Source organism: Ahaetulla prasina, chromosome 9 (assembly GCF_028640845.1).
Source record: "Ahaetulla prasina isolate Xishuangbanna chromosome 9, ASM2864084v1, whole genome shotgun sequence".
Lineage (NCBI taxonomy): Eukaryota > Metazoa > Chordata > Lepidosauria > Squamata > Colubridae > Ahaetulla > Ahaetulla prasina.
In genome coordinates this window covers 19,087,759-19,106,219 of record NC_080547.1, presented here as the reverse complement: position 1 = coordinate 19,106,219, position 18,461 = coordinate 19,087,759, and the positions used below count along the sequence as shown (strand labels likewise).

Below are 18,461 nucleotides of genomic sequence, written 5' to 3'. Positions count from 1 at the left end.
AAACTTTCTACTATTGACCTCACCCAGCGGCTTCATGTAGATGTTGAACAGGGTAGGCGAGAGAATCGACCCTGGGGTACCCCACAAGTGAGGCCCCTCGGGGCGACCTCTGCCCCCTGTCAACACCGACTGCGACCGGTCAGAGAGATAGGAGGAGAACCACCGATAAGCGGTGCCTCCACTCCCAATCCCTCCAACCGGCGCAGCAGGATACCATGGTCGATGGTATCAAAAGCCGCTGAAAGATCTAATAGGACCAAGGCAGAGGAACAGCCCTGTCCCTGGCCCTCAGAGGTCATCCACCAACGCGACCAAAGCCGTCTCCGTGCTATAACCGGGCGGAAGCGGACTGGAGCAGGTCTAGATAGACAGCTTCCTCCAGGTGCTGGGAAGCTGCCATGCAACCACTTCTGCTCTGATTAATGCTTCTTAATTATCTTTCAAACTTTGGCATTCATTCTGCAATCCAACATCTTAAAAAAAAATCTGTCCATGTGGGTGATGAAACTCTAGTTTTAAGTTGGAGCGTCAGCATTTTGTTCAACTGTGAATCATCCTTGGCCAAGAAAATAATTACTACACGTGTGGATTCAGCTTTTTATAATGCCCTCTCTACTATAATGAACAGCCTGCCTTAACAGGAATACTATGCAAAGACGGCATCTTTTTATGATCTCCATTGAAATATAACTCTTCATTATTCTGCAGTTTAAGCTTAAGAGGCTCTGCCATCATTCTTCAGAAGGTTCATCTTGGACCAGAATTTTTATGCCTGCTTGATTTATATGTCTATCGTGCTGAATACAGAAATGAATTGTTCATTTCTCATAGGCGATATGCCATTATAGTTCTATGTTCTGTCACACTGTAATGTTGCAGATTTATTTTCAAGATGCGGGTAAATCCCCTGTAGATGCGAGGGGAAAAGAAACTTACAGCATACAGAGATTCTAGCCATTTGCAGTGTTTATATGAGAATATGTGCGCATGAATTGTGCTATAGTTTTTTAATAATTATTTTACATATTACAATGATACCCCAGGAAGCGGTTTTAGGACAGGGATGTCTGTGCTCCTCACCATGCTATTTTCATTGTTACGCTCGATCAGTAGAATGAGACAGGTTAAATTAAGCAACTGCCCCAATTGCTTTGTAGCTCTATGGAAATAGGAACTTAGACTTTACAATCAACCACTTCATTATTAGCAGAAATTAGAACGAACAATTAATCTGATGTCCTTTTTTTATTTTAGGTTATACATTTCATTTGGTGTGCATGTAGTCATGGCCTGTAGTGGCAGATGTGAAGTGCTAGAATGCCACAGTTTCACTGGAACAGGGAAGTTAATATTATGCCTTGACATCTTCTGTTCTGTTTCCTCCAACTTCCCCATTCTGTTGTGCATGGTTAATATAAATACCAACTCTTTAGGAAGGGATAACAATCACCTCTACATTTTTATGTATCTAGGCGACCTTTTTCATTTATATGGTCTCTTTTATTTTAAAGTTGTACTTTATAGGTTTCTTGGGACTCAGATATTCTTCCCTTATTTTCCTCGGCATGCGCAATGATGATGTGTTCAACAAGTGAAGAAAATTATGATCTGCTTATTTTACATGACATCTAATAAAATGAGTGCACTGGAGAATAGCTCAAAAACATCAACATAAATGCATTTAGTATTTTATATAACAAAGTCTCGCGCAGGATCTTTGTTCCTCTGCAAGATAGATTCACACATGACTTTTGGAAAATGTTTCCACATGTATCTTCATTGCTGGGAAAGGAGTATGCTGGCTGCTGTCCCTCCTGTAAGCCTGGAATTCATGACTTCTTTCTGGCACAATTGCTAATGTTGTCATATCAGAATGCAACCACTTCTGCTCTGATTAATGCTTCTTAATTATCTTTCAAACTTTGGCATTCATTCTGCAATCCAACATCTTAAAAAAAATATCTGTCCATGTGGGTGATGAAACTCTAGTTTTAAGTTGGAGCTTCAGCATTTTGTTCAACTGTGAATCACCCTTGGCCAATAATTACTACACGTGTGGATTCAGCTTTTTATAATGCCCTCTCTACTATAATGAACAGCCTGCCTTAACAGGAGTACTATGCAAAGACGGCATCTTTTTATGAACTCCATTGAAATATAACTCTTCATTATTCTGCAGTTTAAGCTTAAGAGGCTCTGCCATCATTCTTCAGAAGGTTCATCTTGGACCAGAATTTTTATGCCTGCTTGATTTATATATGTCTATCGTGCTGAATACAGAAATGAATTGTTCATTTCTCATAGGCGATATGCCATTATAGTTCTATGTTCTGTCACACTGTAATGTTGCAGATTTATTTTCAAGATGCGGGTAAATCCCCTGTAGATGCGAGGGGAAAAGAAACTTACAGCATACAGAGATTCTAGCCATTTGCAGTGTTTATATGAGAATATGTGCGCATGAATTGTGCTATAGTTTTTTAATAATTATTTTACATATTACAATGATACCCCAGGAAGCGGTTTTAGGACAGGGATGTCTGTGCTCCTCACCATGCTATTTTCATTGTTACGCTCGATCAGTAGAATGAGACAGGTTAAATTAAGCAACTGCCCCAATTGCTTTGTAGCTCTATGGAAATAGGAACTTAGACTTTATAATCAACCACTTCATTATTAGCAGAAATTAGAACGAACAATTAATCTGATGTCCTTTTTTTATTTTAGGTTATACATTTTAAATCCTTCATTAGAATACTAATGGAAGATAAAGTCCAAAAAGTATGAGCAAGCATAGAATCAAAATCCCACAATCCTAAAAGTTTTATCCAAAAACTTTCTACTATTGACCTCACCCCATTCCTAAGAGGACCATAAGGGGCATGCATAAGCGCACAAACGTGCCTACCGTTCCTGTCCTATTGTTTTTCTTTTCTTCTTTCTATATATATGCTTATACCTCCTTATATTTACTCATATATGTTTATATACTATATAATCTTTTGTATGATTCCTACATATATTGTTGTGACAAAATAAATAAATAAAATAAATAAATAAAATCACATGAAGTATTAATTCCATGTTATGAAGTCTTAGTAAGACCGCACCTGGAGTACTGCATCCAGTTTTGGTCACTCTATTACAAAAAAAGACGTTGAGACTTTGGAAAAAGTGCAGAGAAGAGCTACTAAGATGATTAAAGGCCTGGAGACTAAAACATATGAAGAATGGTTGCAGGATTTGGGTTTGGCTAGTCTAGAGAAAAGAAGGACTAGGGAGGGACATGATAGCAGTCTTCCAGTATTTGAAGGGCTGCCACAAAGAGGAGGGGGTCAAATTATTCTCCAAAGTACCAGAGGGCAGGACACAAGAAGCAACGGATGAAAACTAGTCAAGGAGAGAAACAACCTGGAATTGAGGAGAAACTTCCTAACAGTGAGGACAATTAACCAGTGGAACAGAAATTGCCTTCAGAAGTTGTGGGTGCTTCGCCACTGGAGGTTTTTAAGAAGAGACTAGACAGTCACTTGTTGGAAATGTTACAAGGTCTCCTGCTTGAGCAAGGGGCTGGACTAGAAGACCTCCAAGGTCCCTTCCATCTCTATTCTGATTGATTGAAGTCAGCACAGCACATCAACCTCCTCTATTCAGATTGGCCTTATTCTGGTTTGGAATAGTGTCTGCTCAGATTTTTTTTTCTTTAAATTGTTACAGTTCCTTGGCTATTTAATAGTTCTCCAAAGAAGACACACAGCCAGTTTTCAAGAACATATGTGACTTTTTTTTTTTGTATTGTGCATATATGACTTAGATGTTTACTATCTTCACATTGAATGCTAGATACTTCAGTGTGGTATTCAATGTACTTTGGTTCAGGATTTATATATAAACGGAACAATACATCAGCAATTATGTCGTATCTTGAAAATAAACTAAATTTGCTTCAAAGGCCATTAATAGAAAGAGACGTATTACGTAAACTGAAATGTTCATATTGATAAAATAAGGCATAGTTCCTGGAATCTGAATATAAATGTTATCCTTCTAAATTCTGTCTCTTGGTAGGGCTTGCTATGGTCAGCTGTAATCTGGAAAGGAAGGAAATGAACTTTTCCCACTTCTAATTGGAGTGTGGCACAAATGTTGATATGAAGCAGGATTGAGCAATGTTCTCCCATCCCAGGTTTGCAAGTGGCTCTTAAATATTTCTTTGACGATCTTGAAATCCTTTCAATAGCTTGATTTTCTAAAATTTGAAGTGCTTTTTTTTTTTGAGAGAGAATACCTAAACTACATAAGCCCTGAAATAGTCTTAAACTAACATTTTTTTTTCCAAAAAAAGGAAAAATCGAGAAAAATTCCAGCCCTACCAAAGACATAGAATATGTCAGTCTCAGTCATATGTACATTTTGTTATTGCCTTCCCAAATGTAGGCTCAAGGAACCAAGTTTGATAGCTTGATTGTCCTACTTGAGATGAGAAGTTGATTACAACTTGATGTACCAGCTGCCACCCTACCACGCACGGATCATCTAGTTCTACCTTAATCAAAAAAGGTGCATATTGGAGGTAGAATCCAGCCGGTTCGGTCCGGTTCGGGCGAATCGGTAGCTGAAATTATGCCCCGGCTCTATTAGGCACCTTTTTGAGGTCGGCTGTATGCGCGGAAATTACACATGTGAGTAAAGCACTTATGCAGAAGGCCAGGCAAATGCGCAGAGGTGGCACTAGCAAGTGTGCGAGCGTGTGTGTGTGTGCGCGCTCACATTTTCGGTGCCAGGTGAACCGGTAGGTAAATTATGTGAATCCCACCTCTGGTGCATATGTAAGTTTATTTTTTCGATAGCTATGGATATTTGGAACTCATTTCAACCGCAACAACAACAAAAAAAAAGACAAGGGAAACAAAACGAAGGTTTTAATTGAGGAAGTATTTTATTTACAGCTAAAGGCTAGTATTACAATCCAGCTATCTGTTTCTAAAGATTAAAGGAAAGGAAAAGAAAGGGGAAGTAAGGTGGATTTTTGTTATTTATAAAAGAAAATTAAATACCATTAGGAATCAAATTTTTGTCGTCTTGACTCGAACGAGGTTTTAGTTTTGCGCGTCAGATTGTGCTGATACATTAGTTATACAACTACACCATTAGGAGAAGGGAGTAAGGCTTCTCATCTTCCTTTTCCCCTTCAAACAAAATGCAGTTGGGAAATTTTTAAGAGATGGCAAGCCTTTTGTAATAACCATCCCTTCACTCTCACTTACCCAAACAGTTACTATACACAAATAAATATCTTTCAAATGAGGCTCAGTACCGTGCTAACAATCCTTCACTGAAGGGAAACTATATACATCTCAATCTTAACATGTAACTTATTTTACATACATTACCATAAATGCTACATATCTTTTTGAAACGAATAGCTAAGTCAGGCAAGTGTTTTAAAATGCAGCTAAGGTAAGTATGATACAGACCCAGGCAGGAAGGATGATGGTAGTCAGTACAGAATTTGGATCGTGGAAAGATACTACCATATTTTTCGGACTATGAGACGCACCGGTGTATAAGACGCACCATTTCCACCCTCTTTTAGGGGGGAAAAAGGTGCGTCTTATACTCTGAAAAATATGGTAGATGGTTTTAGAATGGGCCATCCAATCCTGCACTGCAAAATTATGGAGAATAAGAGTGAAGAGTTTTCTGCATCTTTCATGGTTCACTGGGTTTTTTCAGTCTAGATTTGATTGCTTTATTGAAGGCGGGGCGTGTGAAAAAACCCTAACAGATTGGTACAGTCATTGCCTCCAAGCTTAAAGTCCCAGATGTTTCATCTAAGGAGATTCTGATTTTGCTTCAACTAGATATTCATTTTTTCCCTTCCTCTGGGAGTTCTGAGACCCAATGTTACGAGGACCAGATTGTGTTAAAGGATTCCCAGCATTCTTTCCAAATTCTAAAGCTCAGCACATCCTCTACTGATTTTTTTTTATTTTTTTATTTGTATTTATATCCTGCCCTTCTCCGAAGACTCAGGGCGGCTTACAATGTTAAGCAATAGTCTTCATCCCTTGTGTATTATATACAAAGTCAACATTTATTGCCCCCAACAATCTGGGTCCTCATTTTACCTACCTTATAAAGGATGGAAGGCTGAGTCAACCTTGGGCCTGGTGGGATTAGAACTTGCAGTAATTGCAAGCAGCTGTGTTAATAACAGACTGTCTTAGTCCGTTGAGCCACCAGATTTGCTCATGGTTGGAAGTGTAGATCCATCTTTTGCATCTTCCCATTAAGAGGCTTATGGATTTGGATCAACAAGACTTACAAAGCAATGTTTGGCTTTATTTGGAGACCGATACCAAAATACACGTTGAACTGGTGTATACATTATTCTAAACCAAGGTTTATTTAATCATGATTTGTGCAATAAGAACACAGGTGGCTGGGTTTCTCACAACACACTAATTCAAAAGCAAATCACTTTACATATTTCACAGTATTTGTGTGCTGCCTCAATCATGAACCCCATGTTAGTGTGATGTGTGAATGCAAGGTTAGTGTGAGATAATTCCTTACTTGTGTTCTTAAAATGGGATTGATTGATTCATGCAGGCACGTACTTTTTAAAACTGGGAATTTAACTGAAATGCTCTATTTGCTCTTCTTTAGGTGAATGATAAATATGCGTAGAATCATCATTTGTGAGGTAGTACATGCAGTGTTGCCCAGATTCCAATATTATTTAGGCTTGCTAAAGATCTTTCTAATATTCCAGGCTGATTTTTGGAATATAGAAGTTGGGTATTTTGACCATCTGGGCTTTAGTCATGAAAAGACTGGGTTCTGTGAAGTGATGTTATTACTGATAAGTTCCCTTTTTATCTGCTCTTTGACAAATGAAAATAAGCGAATTAAAAAAAAAACCCTGCTGCAGAGAGATTGCAAATTGCTATGGCTGTTTTCTTTCCATTGCGATACACAACCACAAGAGGACAGTGTTGGGTTCTGAACAATTTGCTTTAGGATGGGTCATCCCAACAGATGGCAGGTGACCTGAGAATGAACACAAAATATAGTCCTTTGTAGGATATGACAATTCTTTAGGGATGCACCAGAGATTTCTAGATGTGGCGGGGGTGGGGTGGGGGGAGAAAGGATCTAGGGAGTTTGTGACATCATTTATAACCCACTGTCATTTCTTCAGTGTTGGAGCCCAAGAGAAATAACTACTTAGGAAATCAAAAGAGCTATTCCTTTAGTCTTGAGTGTGTGATCCAATAGCGAGACGAGAGACTTTTCTTTCTATTAAAGCTAATAAAAACCTGCGGCATGGTGGATCCCAATTGGTAAGCCACAGCGACCCATGTCTTCTGCAGGAAGGTCACAGTGGCTTTCCAATTGGGATCCACCATACCGTGCTTTTATTTTAAAGATTTGTATGCATTTTCCTTCTAACCGAAGAGTTAAAACAGTTCTGCAGGCGGAAGAATGTATTACATCGTGTTTCAAAAATAGCAGCTCTCACTGACTGTAAAATACATACTGTATTTTAATGTAAAAGGGAAAACCTAACAACAGATCGCATTAGCAGCACTGAAACTTGAGAAGTTGTTCACTTCTATACCTAATGTAGCATAGGTTCGTGACAATAAGCCATTTTTTCTGAGACAGCCTTCAGGAACAGTCTGGACAAAGTGTCGGACATACATCAAAAGACGATAGTTACGAACAGAAGGAAGAAAGATAATCACAGCAATCTTATATATTTGCAAGACCACCACATATGATAAAATGAACCTAATGGACTGGACAGCTTTATAAGAGACTGTAAACCCCCTTTCTGCATGCTAAATATAATAACAGATGGTTAACCGAAGGAGCTGAAGATTAGTGTAATGTTTAGCTTAACCTGTTTACCGCTTTTTCTTCTTTCTTCATATATATATGAGGGAAAAAGAAAAAAAGGAAATTTTCCTCCGTTAACTTAATTTTATCACTTTTTCCTCTTTCTTGGTACACATTTTTTTCCCTTTTGTTGCTGTTGTTAGGGTTGAATGTGTGCTTTTGTTTTGTGTTTGTTTTTCTGTTTTGTATTTTACTGTTTAGATAAAACAATAATATTTTAAAAAAAAGAAAGTTGGCCAAAGGTCAGGTCCTTTACTTAAAGGCAGGCCCTATGTGGAAACATCACCGCTTGGCTTCGGACAAGGGAATTAAGCTTCTCTCTTTGCTCTTGGGTCAAACAATCAAGAGCTGAAGACTCTCCGTTAAATATACATGATTGTTTAAAAGTTGCTATTTTCAGAAACAGCATCGCTTCTGCCTGATCCAGTTCTACAGAGGAATGATTGAGTCTGTCATCTGCACCTCTATAACTGTCTGGTTTGGTTCTGCAACCCAACAAAACAGACACAGACTTCAGAAGATAATTAGAACTGCAGAAAAAACAATGACTACCAACCTGCCTTCCATTGAGGACCTGTATACTGCACCAGTCAAAAAGAGGGCTGTGAAAATATTTACAGACCCCTCGCATCCTGGACATAAACTGTTTCAACTCCTACCCTCAAAATGACACTACAGAGCACTGCGCACCAGAACGACTAGACACAAGAACAGTTTTTTTCCTGAAGGCCATCACTCTGCTAAACAAATAATTCTCAATACTGTCAAACTATTTACTATATCTGCACTACTATTAATCTTCTCATCGTTCCCATCACCAATCTCTTTCCACATGACTGTATGACTGTAACTTTGTTGCTTATATCCTTATGGTTTATATTGATATTGTTTCCTGGTTGCTTATTTGTACCCTATGACAATCATTAAATGTTCTACCTTATGATTCTTGATGAACGTATCTTTTCTTTTATGTACACTGAGAGCATATGCACCAAAGATAAATTCCTTGTGTGTCCAATCACACTTGGCCAATAAAGAATTCTATCTATCTATCTATCTATCTATCTATCTATCTATCTATCTATCTATCTATCTATCTATCTATCTTTGACCCACCTTTCTTGAAATCCAGTGCTTCTTTTGCACAATATCAGTCCCAAAGGAAACATCCAAGCAACGTCATGGTATTTCCATTTCCCAAATATTCTGTAATTTGCACCTTGCTAATTGCCCAGATACTTAATGATTTTCAGCACAAACATTCGAAATTAAATTTGTCACAGAGCGCTGCCTTCCATTTGCTTTCAACTTTCTGTTGAGAAGTTGCCCAGCAGCCTTGAAAATATATGCTGAGCATTGTGAAAAATAAACTGAAGCTTGATGTCTTATGGAGATTCTTAACCCTCCAGGTCATGGTTGTCCCGAAGGTGCTTTTGCAAAAAGCAACTGAACTTTCTTAAGTTTTTTCCCCCCTTGAAAACGTTTCGCTTCTTTGTTGTGAATTGAAGTTGCTTCTTAGATGAGAAGCGAAACGTTTTCAAGGAAAAAAACAACCACCACCAAGAAAGTCCAGTTGCCTTTTGGAAACGCACATTTGGGATAAACTGAATCTTCTTTCCCCTTCATGTAAAGAAACTTTGTATGTAATAAGCTAGCATATCAAAGCTAGGTTCTGGGAAATCCACTCTACAATCCCGATATATCAACTGCAGCAATATTTTTAAATAGAGGAAATAACAAACTCCAATCTGGTTCTTTTATGGTCCAGATTCCTACCACTTACTAGTTCATAATTCACATTTTGAATGCAAAAGTCAAGGAGAAACCTGTTAAATCAGTGTTAAACCAGTGGTGGGCTGCTGCTGGTTCGGACCGGTTCAGGCGAACTGGTAGTTCCGATGATCAGCTGGCCCTGCTCACCTGCCCTATCCTTTCCTATATTTCCTTCTTTCTGGCTCAGCTGATTCACACGGCACAGCTGATTTCTGCACCTCCACTGTTCTACTTACCGGGGTTTCCTTAGAAGGTAAGCAGCTGAGCTTCAAATTGCTGTATTTTGAACGCTGCGCACAAGCGCGTCGGGCATGCGCGCTCACAGAACCGGTTTTGTTAAGCCGGTTGTAGCCCACCTCTGCTGTTAACCTGTTGCTAAAGATAGCAGAATGAAATCCACTTCAGTCTCACCCTCCACTATCAATTGCGTAGGACATGTGTCTAATTCTTGATGTTGAACTGATCAAGCACAAAACTGGAAAATAGCATTAGCAGGTCAGCAGAAGCCCAGCATGATGCTTGAAAAGACAGGGACACCATCTTCTCTAGAGTGGATATATTCATCAGAGAATGCTAACGTCTTCTGCTTCAAATGGTAATTTTCCAGTAAGATGGGAACAAATATATTCTAAAATCTTCAAGGAATTATTGTTATTTCAAGAAAGAAAAGAGAGAGAGTACGAGGGAGAGAGAGAGAGGAGGAAGAAGAAGAAGAAAAGAAGAAAGAAAAAAGGAAGGAAGGAAGGAAGGAAGGAAGGAAGGAAGGAAGGAAGGAAGGAAAAGATGCATTAATACCATACAATGGTATTAATGTTTTGTTTTAAAAATACAGTACAGTCAGATACAAACAGTTGCTGGGTGGAAACCAAAGGAACCACAGCAAAGCAGCGAAAGAAAGATCTTGAATAAATTGTTCCCTGACTCCAAATGTATCTCAAGGCAGGGAATCTTCAGAAGATCTATTCTGAGATACACCTGACTCTCAGGGAGCATCAGATCCCAGTGCAAACCAAAGACAGCTTGCTTAAAAAGGCAGAAGTTCACCGATTTGGTGTCTGCTTTAAGACCAGACTGTCTGGATCAGAAATATGCCTTGGCAGTTCTGCGAGATTTTGGCTGGACTCCAAGTTGGGAAGGAAGAAGTTCAGCCCAGGAAGAAGATCTGCCTGCTCTATAGCAGATAGCAAAGAGAAGACAATGACAGGATAGTGATGTCACTGGAGATGAATGAGGATGTACAGGGGCTGAATCAAAGGCAGACAGAGAGTCCCTCCTTAGACTTGAGTTGGGAGTTCAAATGCAGGCAGAAGTTCAGCAGAATCTTTTTTTTTAAATTTGCATTTATATCCCGCCCTTCTCTGAAGACTCAGGGCGGCTTACACTATGTCAAGCAATAGTCTTCCTCCATTTATATTTTATATACAAAGTCAACTTATTGCCTCCAACAATCTGGGTCCTCATTTTACCTACCTTATAAAGGATGGAAGGCTGAGTCAACCTTGGGCCTGGTGGGACTTGAACCTGCAGTAATTGCAAGCAGCTGCTGTTAATAACAGACTGCATTAGTCTGTTGAGCCACCAGAGGCCCCTTAAGAGTGATTCCATCCTATCTTCTTCTGCACATAGGTAGGACAATCAAAATCTGCATGTCCCCACTCCCCACTATTCTATTACTATATACAGGCACTCCTCGACTTACAACCGTTCGTTTAGTGACCGTTCAAAGCTACAACAGCACTGAAAAAAAGTAATTTACGAGCATTTTTTCAGATTCACGACCGACGTAGCATCCTTACGGTCGCTTGATTTACATTCGGATGTCTGACCACTGACTCACATTTATGACCGATGAGTATCCCTGGGGTCACGGGATCTCCTTTTGCAACCTTCCGTCAAGCCAGATTCACTTAACAACGGGGTTACTAACTTTTCACAACTGCAGGGATTCACTTAACAAACGTGGCAAGAAAAGCCGTAAAATGGGGCGAAACAAAATTTCTCACTTAGCAAAATAATGCTGAGGGTGGGGGGGTGTCAGTTGTGGTCATACGTTGAGGACCTCCAACAATCTCCCCTACCTGTCGTGGTCTTAAAGAAGAAAATGTTGGCCATTTGCATGCAAAAAGAAATGGAAGAACTTGGTGCAACCATCTTTGCATTTCACCAGGTAGAACTCAGTTGTGTCCAGAAGAGACAAATGCTAATTTGGACAAATGCTAGTCCAGAATGCGGCTGTGCGGGTTATTGAGGGAGCCGTTCGGAGCTCCCATGTAACACCTATCCTGCGCAGACTGCACTGGCTGCCTGTTGTCTTCCGGGTGCGCTTCAAGGTGTTAGTTACTACCTTTAAAGCGCTCCATGGCTTAGGACCGGGATACCTACGGGACCGTCTACTGCCAACATCTATCTCCCAACGACCGGTGCGCTCTCACAGAGAGGGGCTCCTCAGGGTGCCGTCAGCCAAGCAATGTCGGCTGGCGGCCCCCAGGGGAAAGGCCTTCTCTGTGGGGGCTCCTACCCTATGGAACGAGCTTCCCCCTGGACTCCGACAAATACCTGATCTTAGGACCTTCCGCTGCGAACTTAAAACCTACTTATTTCGTCTTGCTGGATTATATTATTAAATTGATTTATGGGTTTTTAAATTTTTTAGTAAATTTTAGAGGGAATATTTTTATCTATAAGTAGCCAAATTAAATAGGTTTTTTAAGGGTTGTTTTTAGTTTTGTATTGTTGCTTTCTTTCTGTATTTTATTTGTGGCTGTACACCGCCCTGAGTCCTTTAGGAGAAGGGCGGTCTATAAATAAAAATATTATTATTATTATTATTATAATTAAAGGCTCAAGCTGATTATATTACCACTTTGTAGTTATGGAACAAAGGCTCACTGTAAACCTATGTTCTCTGACTGGAATGTTGTTGTGTCCTAGAACTGACACATGACACATGCTTTCAACATCAAAATATCTGGCTTCCGTTTAACTATTCCTTACGACACCAGCATAATTTAAGAGCAGAAAGAACTATGTTGCTGTTGCTATTTTAGAACCACACTTCTTAAAAAGGCCGAATTCCTTGTTTATCTAAGAGACAATGGAGCTGTTTTCTAAATAAGTCACACAGAGGCACATGCAGGGAACAAGATCTCGTTCGACAGTTTCAAAATCGTTCGAGATTATTTTCAAAATCGTTAGCGATTTTGTAGCCAATCAGAATGAGAATGCTTTGGCGCAGATTGGCTGCGCAGCCAATCAGAATTGAGGAATGAAAGCCGAAGTGGTTAAAGTTGAGAAATGAGAGAATGAAAGTTGAGGATGCAGCAAATGAAGAGGCTTAGCGAACTTTGCAAGGACAAAAAGGAAAATTCATTTTTCAGGACTTTTAGAATGGATTATAGAAAATGCTAAAGGCTAATTTAGGAGAATAAAGACCACCATCATCTTTCAAGAGTATATAGACCTGATCAGTGGTGAAATCCAGTTTTTTTTACTACCGGTTCTGTAGACGTGGTGTGGCTTAGTGGGTGTGGCTTGGTGGACATGGCAGGGGAAGGATACTGCAAAATCTATATTCCCACCCACTCCAGGGGAAGGATACTGCAAATCTCCATTCCCACCCCACTCTGGGGCCAACCAGAGGTGGTATTTGCCGGTTCTCCAAACTACTCAAAATTTCCACTAACGGTTCTCCAGAATCTGTCAGAACCTGCTGGATTTCACCCCTGGACCATATGTTTTAGTATGACGTTGTTAACATCAGTTTGAGCACAATGCTTAAAACAGAAAAAAAAAAAGCAGCTAGAACTTTGCTACTCATTGTAAAATAGTGGTAATGTGTTAATTAAGCACCAATGTCCTGTTTCATGTATTGTAGGTGAGCCTTGATTTGCTTTAGTCTGAAAATTAGACCAAAGGCAAAAATCCCGAGAAGTTAGAAATATACATTTCAGTACTGACAAATCCATTTGAATCATGTTAAAACCAGAACATCTATTTACAAATAACAAGGAATCTGATAAAAAGGTTATATAGGTGTTGGGTTTTTCCCCCTAAACAGCCCTTTTGAAAAGTGCGTAAACTGAACAAACACATGATAGATTAGAAGTAATGAAGGGTTTCTCTGGATGAGAAAATGCTAAGCCATGATTAACCTAAGCCAAGAGTCAAGAGACTACTGAAATATTTTTCTTTGCATTATGCAGTGGCTCACAGTGCCCTAGTAATTTGGATTAATGTGCCTTGGCTAATAGTCACAGCATTTGTTTGACGACCTCATGTTTTTATCTGCAAATTCCAGCTTCAAAGATGAATTTTTACCTGCGAGGGGCACTTCTTCATGACGTTACCAAATCATCTTAGGAAAGGACAATAAAAATCCTTCTTTAGTGCATTTTTTTTTGCGATTCTAAGATTGTGCCCTCCCTCCAAAAAAAAAATTGAGGGAAGGAGAAATATTAATCATGCATTCACCCCTAATATTAGAATGGATTTGGAGGCATATTCTTACCCATATCTTTTTACTTATCTTTCCTCCAGCGCTGGCATTCATATGCTACCTAAGCTTCCAAAATAATGGGAATGATAAATGTGACCCCAAAGGGAAGCGTGGATTACATCAGGGGTGTCAAACTCAATTCCATCGAGGGCCGCATCAGTGTTGTGTTTGACCTTGGGGGCCCCGGGGTGGGTGCGGCTGGGGTGGGCGTGGCCAGCTCAAAGTCACTCATGTTGGGGGCACCTGTGGTGGCACGAGTGCTCTGCCAGCAAAAATGCCCTCCAGAGCTCCGTTTTCAGCTGCGACATCGCAACCGTCTGTGGCCCTTCCGAGCTCCGTTTCACTGGCAGAGGCACCACAGCCAGTCCTTCGCTATTTCCAGGGCAGCCCTGCGGGCCAGATCTAAGAACCCCGCGGGCCACCTCCGGCCCCCCAGGCCTTGAGTTTGACACCCCTGGATTACATCTATTATTTTGAATCCCCAATACTAAAACGAGGAGTGAATGGTAATATGGACCTACTGCTGTAGAATAACATCTCATTTAACAGGAAGACATATACAAAAAGATTGATAACCGTTGATAAAAGATTTCATGGTCAATTGCAGAGGAAGCCACCCGATGACCCGTTGCAGTTCTCAAACTCTTTATGATAATACAGATAGTCCTCAACTTACAACAGGTCATTTAGCGACAATTCAAAGTTACAACGGCACTGGAAAAAAGCGATTTACAACCACTGCAGCCTCCCCATGGCCACGCTACTTCAGACACTTGGTTAACTGACTCGTATTTATGACGCTTGTAGTATCCCTGGGTTACGTGATCACCTTTTCTGACTTTCTGACAAGCAAAGTCCGTGGGAAGGCCGGATTCACCTAACAACGGTGGCAAGAAAGATTGTAAAATGGAACAAAACTCACTTAACAAATGTCTCACGCAGGAATTTTGGGCTCAATCCTGGCCGTAAGCTGAGGACTACCTGTATTTGAAGAAACATTGCATAAGCCTGCTTATCATCCCAATCAAACTCCCTGGGACCGATTTGTCCAAACTATGAACCCCGATCTTCATTTGCGTCCAGTAAACCAAGGACTGACTGACCGGCTGCCAATATCAAAGACAGAATTTTGTACGCCTGCCCGTCGCCAAAGACTTGAAGCTGTTTTGCTAACTGAAGGATGCACACAACTGGGTTCATGGGGGATTAACTCCACATCGCAAGCACAACAGCATCTTTAATAACGTCTCTAAGATCCAACCCACATCCAACCCACATCTTCCAACGTCTTGTTGGGTGAAAGCCGGGACGACTTAGGACGCGAACTTCCCTTAGTTACCAAGTATTGACCTGCAGACATTATTTTTTTCTCCAAAACGTCAATTGATTTATCAAAAATTCTATTTTCCCCCCCACCCACTGAGGTAGATGTCAATTTGGAGGAAAACAAAGCACAACAGAGAAAGAGAGAAAGAGATGGGGGTAAGGTGGGGTGGGTTAATGGTGGTAACCCATGCCATTTCAAACGGGGATATGAAATAAGACCTCTTCAAGTCAGTTAGTGCCCATTGGCCTTAAAACTACTTCCTTGCTTGGACACGCCAAGCCTAGTTTGAGTTAGGTTAGTAGTTAGACTAGGTTACAGAGGCTTGGTAGATCGCATGCCAGCCTCCAGTTCACTTCAGCACTGCTGGAGGGCACAGACAGTAGTGGCTGCTGGGGGCTGCGACGAATTGCATTTCTCAAAGCCAACCGGCTTGCCTAGGTAGTCAATGCACAAGGCGCTCCGTGTCCGCATTCCTTCTCCACATGTTTGGGAACAGGGGGACCACGGTCCCATCTGCCAGATTGGGCAAGGAAGACCGCCGCACGGCTTGATGTCCTCGGGCTTGAGGGCCTTGTCGCAGGTGGATGAAGGCTGCCCTTCCACATCCAGACATTCCACTGTTCGCCTTTGCCAACCCGAGCTACAGGATTTGGAGCACTCCGACCAGTCTCCCAGAACCCATTGTGAGGTCAACAAGGGCTTGATCATGTTAGCCAGGCTTTTCTCCTTGATCTTCTGCTTGCTGAATTGGAGGTCCTTGGGGATAAAAAAGGTATATTTCACCTTGGGCGGGGGGAATGCCTTAGGGAGGAACATCTCGCTGGAAACGGTCAACACTTGGACGACGATGGATTCGGGGAGCTGCTGGTAACTCTGGAGGCGCTCCAGGGTGGTCAGGGAGCCGCTGTACCTCAGGACAGTCCCCTTTACAAAAATGTCTTGTTCCATAGCTGAGATGGTGAAGTTTCCGTTCAGCAGATATTTGCCATCCAGGGTCCGCAGAGCTAAATAATTTCCATCATGCCTTACACCTCGTCGGCTGTGCTGCTTGATATCAATGTTGGTCGCCCCGGCTGGAATGGTGACAACGTCGTTGTAGCCGAACCTACAGAGATGAAGAGAAATGGGCGTTAACTTCAGCTAAACAACAGCGTGAACAAAGGTCTGCTGAAGTACAATATGTATCCAGGGATGGGCTGCTGGGGGTTCGCAGTGGTTCGGGAGAACCTCTAGCTAAGATTCTGTGCAGTTCAGAGAACCCCCCAAATCCCACACTTGGCTATCCCCTCCCACCCCACCCCGTCCCTCCCAGGAGTCCCCAAGTGGCCCATTTTGTATGCATGTAAGTGCAGGGCATGCATGGAGGCTCGGGGAGGGCGAAAAACGGGTCTACTGGAAGTTCGGAAAGGCCACAAATGGGCCCATTTCTGGCCTCCAGAGCCTGGGGAGGCCGTTTTTGCCCTCCTGGAGGCTCGAGGAAAGCTTCCGGAGCCCAGGGAGGGCAAACACCGCTCCCACCATGGTGCCGGGGGCCGACTAGGCCACACCTAACTCACCCACGCCCACTTAGCAAAGGGCCAGAGAACCCCTTGCTAAAATTTTTGAGCCCACCCCTGCATGTATAGCTCCATAGCTGGAAGCATCCTGCTCCTGTATTTTCTCTTGGCTATTGCAAGAGGCTAAAAAGCTTGTAACTGACCTTGGGATTCTCAAAGACTCTAATCATGTGCAGGAATTAAGGAAGAGTAACGAAAATTCCCTATGCGTGCACTACAGCACTAAATACCAGGGGGCTCAATTGGGTAAAATCAGGGGTGAAATCCAGCAGGTTCTGACAGGTTCTGGAGAACCGGTAATGGAAATTTTAAGTAGTTTAGAGAACTGGCAAATACCACCTCTGGCTGGCCCCAGGAGTGGGGAGGGAATGGGGATTTTGCAGTATCCTTCCCCTGCCACGCCCACCAAGCTACGCCCATCACGCCACGCCCACAGAACCGGTAGTAAAAACATTTGAATTTCACCACTGGGTAAAATGAAGCCATTCTTATTCATCATATTCTGCTGTGTTATTATTATTATTATTTTTGCATTGAGAGTGACTCTGCCTTTGAAAGGGGCTAATGGTCCCAAAATATTCAGGACATACAAATGGTGGGGCCAAAATAAAATACAAAATGGACATCAAACTGTATTTTATATGGACATCATATAAAATACAGTTAATTAAATGGATACTCTGATTTTTTTCCCTTCTTTTTACGACCCTGTAATCCCTTTTATTGGGACAGAGTCGGGACGACTGAATGGAGCTGAACATTTACTGGCCGGATGCCCTTCCTGATGCCTATATGGAATTCACAGCAGATCCTTTTTTTCCTTGTGCCCTGATAGAGAAACATCTGCCGCTGCCTAGGATTGAACTCTCAACCTCCCGAGTACGAGGTGAGCATCTCCACTTCTAAGCCACTCTAAATATGGATGATTAATCCTAGTTATTTATTTTTCTCTATCTTTTTCATATTAGTATTGAAAGTGCCAACACAATTTGGAGAAGCTTACATACTGCTGTAGGAAGGATTTCTGGATTCTAATCCCAATGGTCCCTGGAAGTTTTTTTACATTTTCTGGATTTTTGCATGTGTGTTCATAAAACTATACTCAGCTCTAACTGGACACTGGGCATTCTTCACCATGCCTTGCAAAACATTTGTGGGTTTTCTTACTTGGATTTGTTGAGTGAGCCGGATATTTTTCTACAAGTTGAGCAGTCCCCACCACAAACTCCACATTTGTCCAGTTTCTTGGAAGACCCAATAATATGATCACAACCAGCCTTGATGCATTGTCCATGCACACAGACAGAGAGTGTATCAGGTGCACAGGTCGTCCCATCAACCACCTGATATAAAAAGAAAGGAAGAATAAAATGAGCTCTATTTACCCATTATCACTCTTTAA

The 18,461-nt window shown here is 41.4% G+C and overlaps 1 protein-coding gene across 1 annotated transcript in view; it reads right to left on the bottom strand.

The window, feature by feature from the left end:
• Window positions 1-7,389: 7,389 nt before the first annotated feature.
• The window catches only part of ADAMTS8 (ADAM metallopeptidase with thrombospondin type 1 motif 8), a 52,188-nt gene continuing 41,116 nt past the window's right edge, over window positions 7,390-18,461 (bottom strand). The window contains exons 8-9 of the mRNA XM_058194709.1: window positions 18,227-18,402; window positions 7,390-16,608 (exon numbers count right to left, since the gene is read on the bottom strand). Of these exons, the coding sequence (XP_058050692.1) occupies window positions 15,858-16,608; window positions 18,227-18,402 (927 nt within the window). The 3' untranslated portion in view covers window positions 7,390-15,857. The remainder of the gene's footprint in view (window positions 16,609-18,226; window positions 18,403-18,461) is intronic.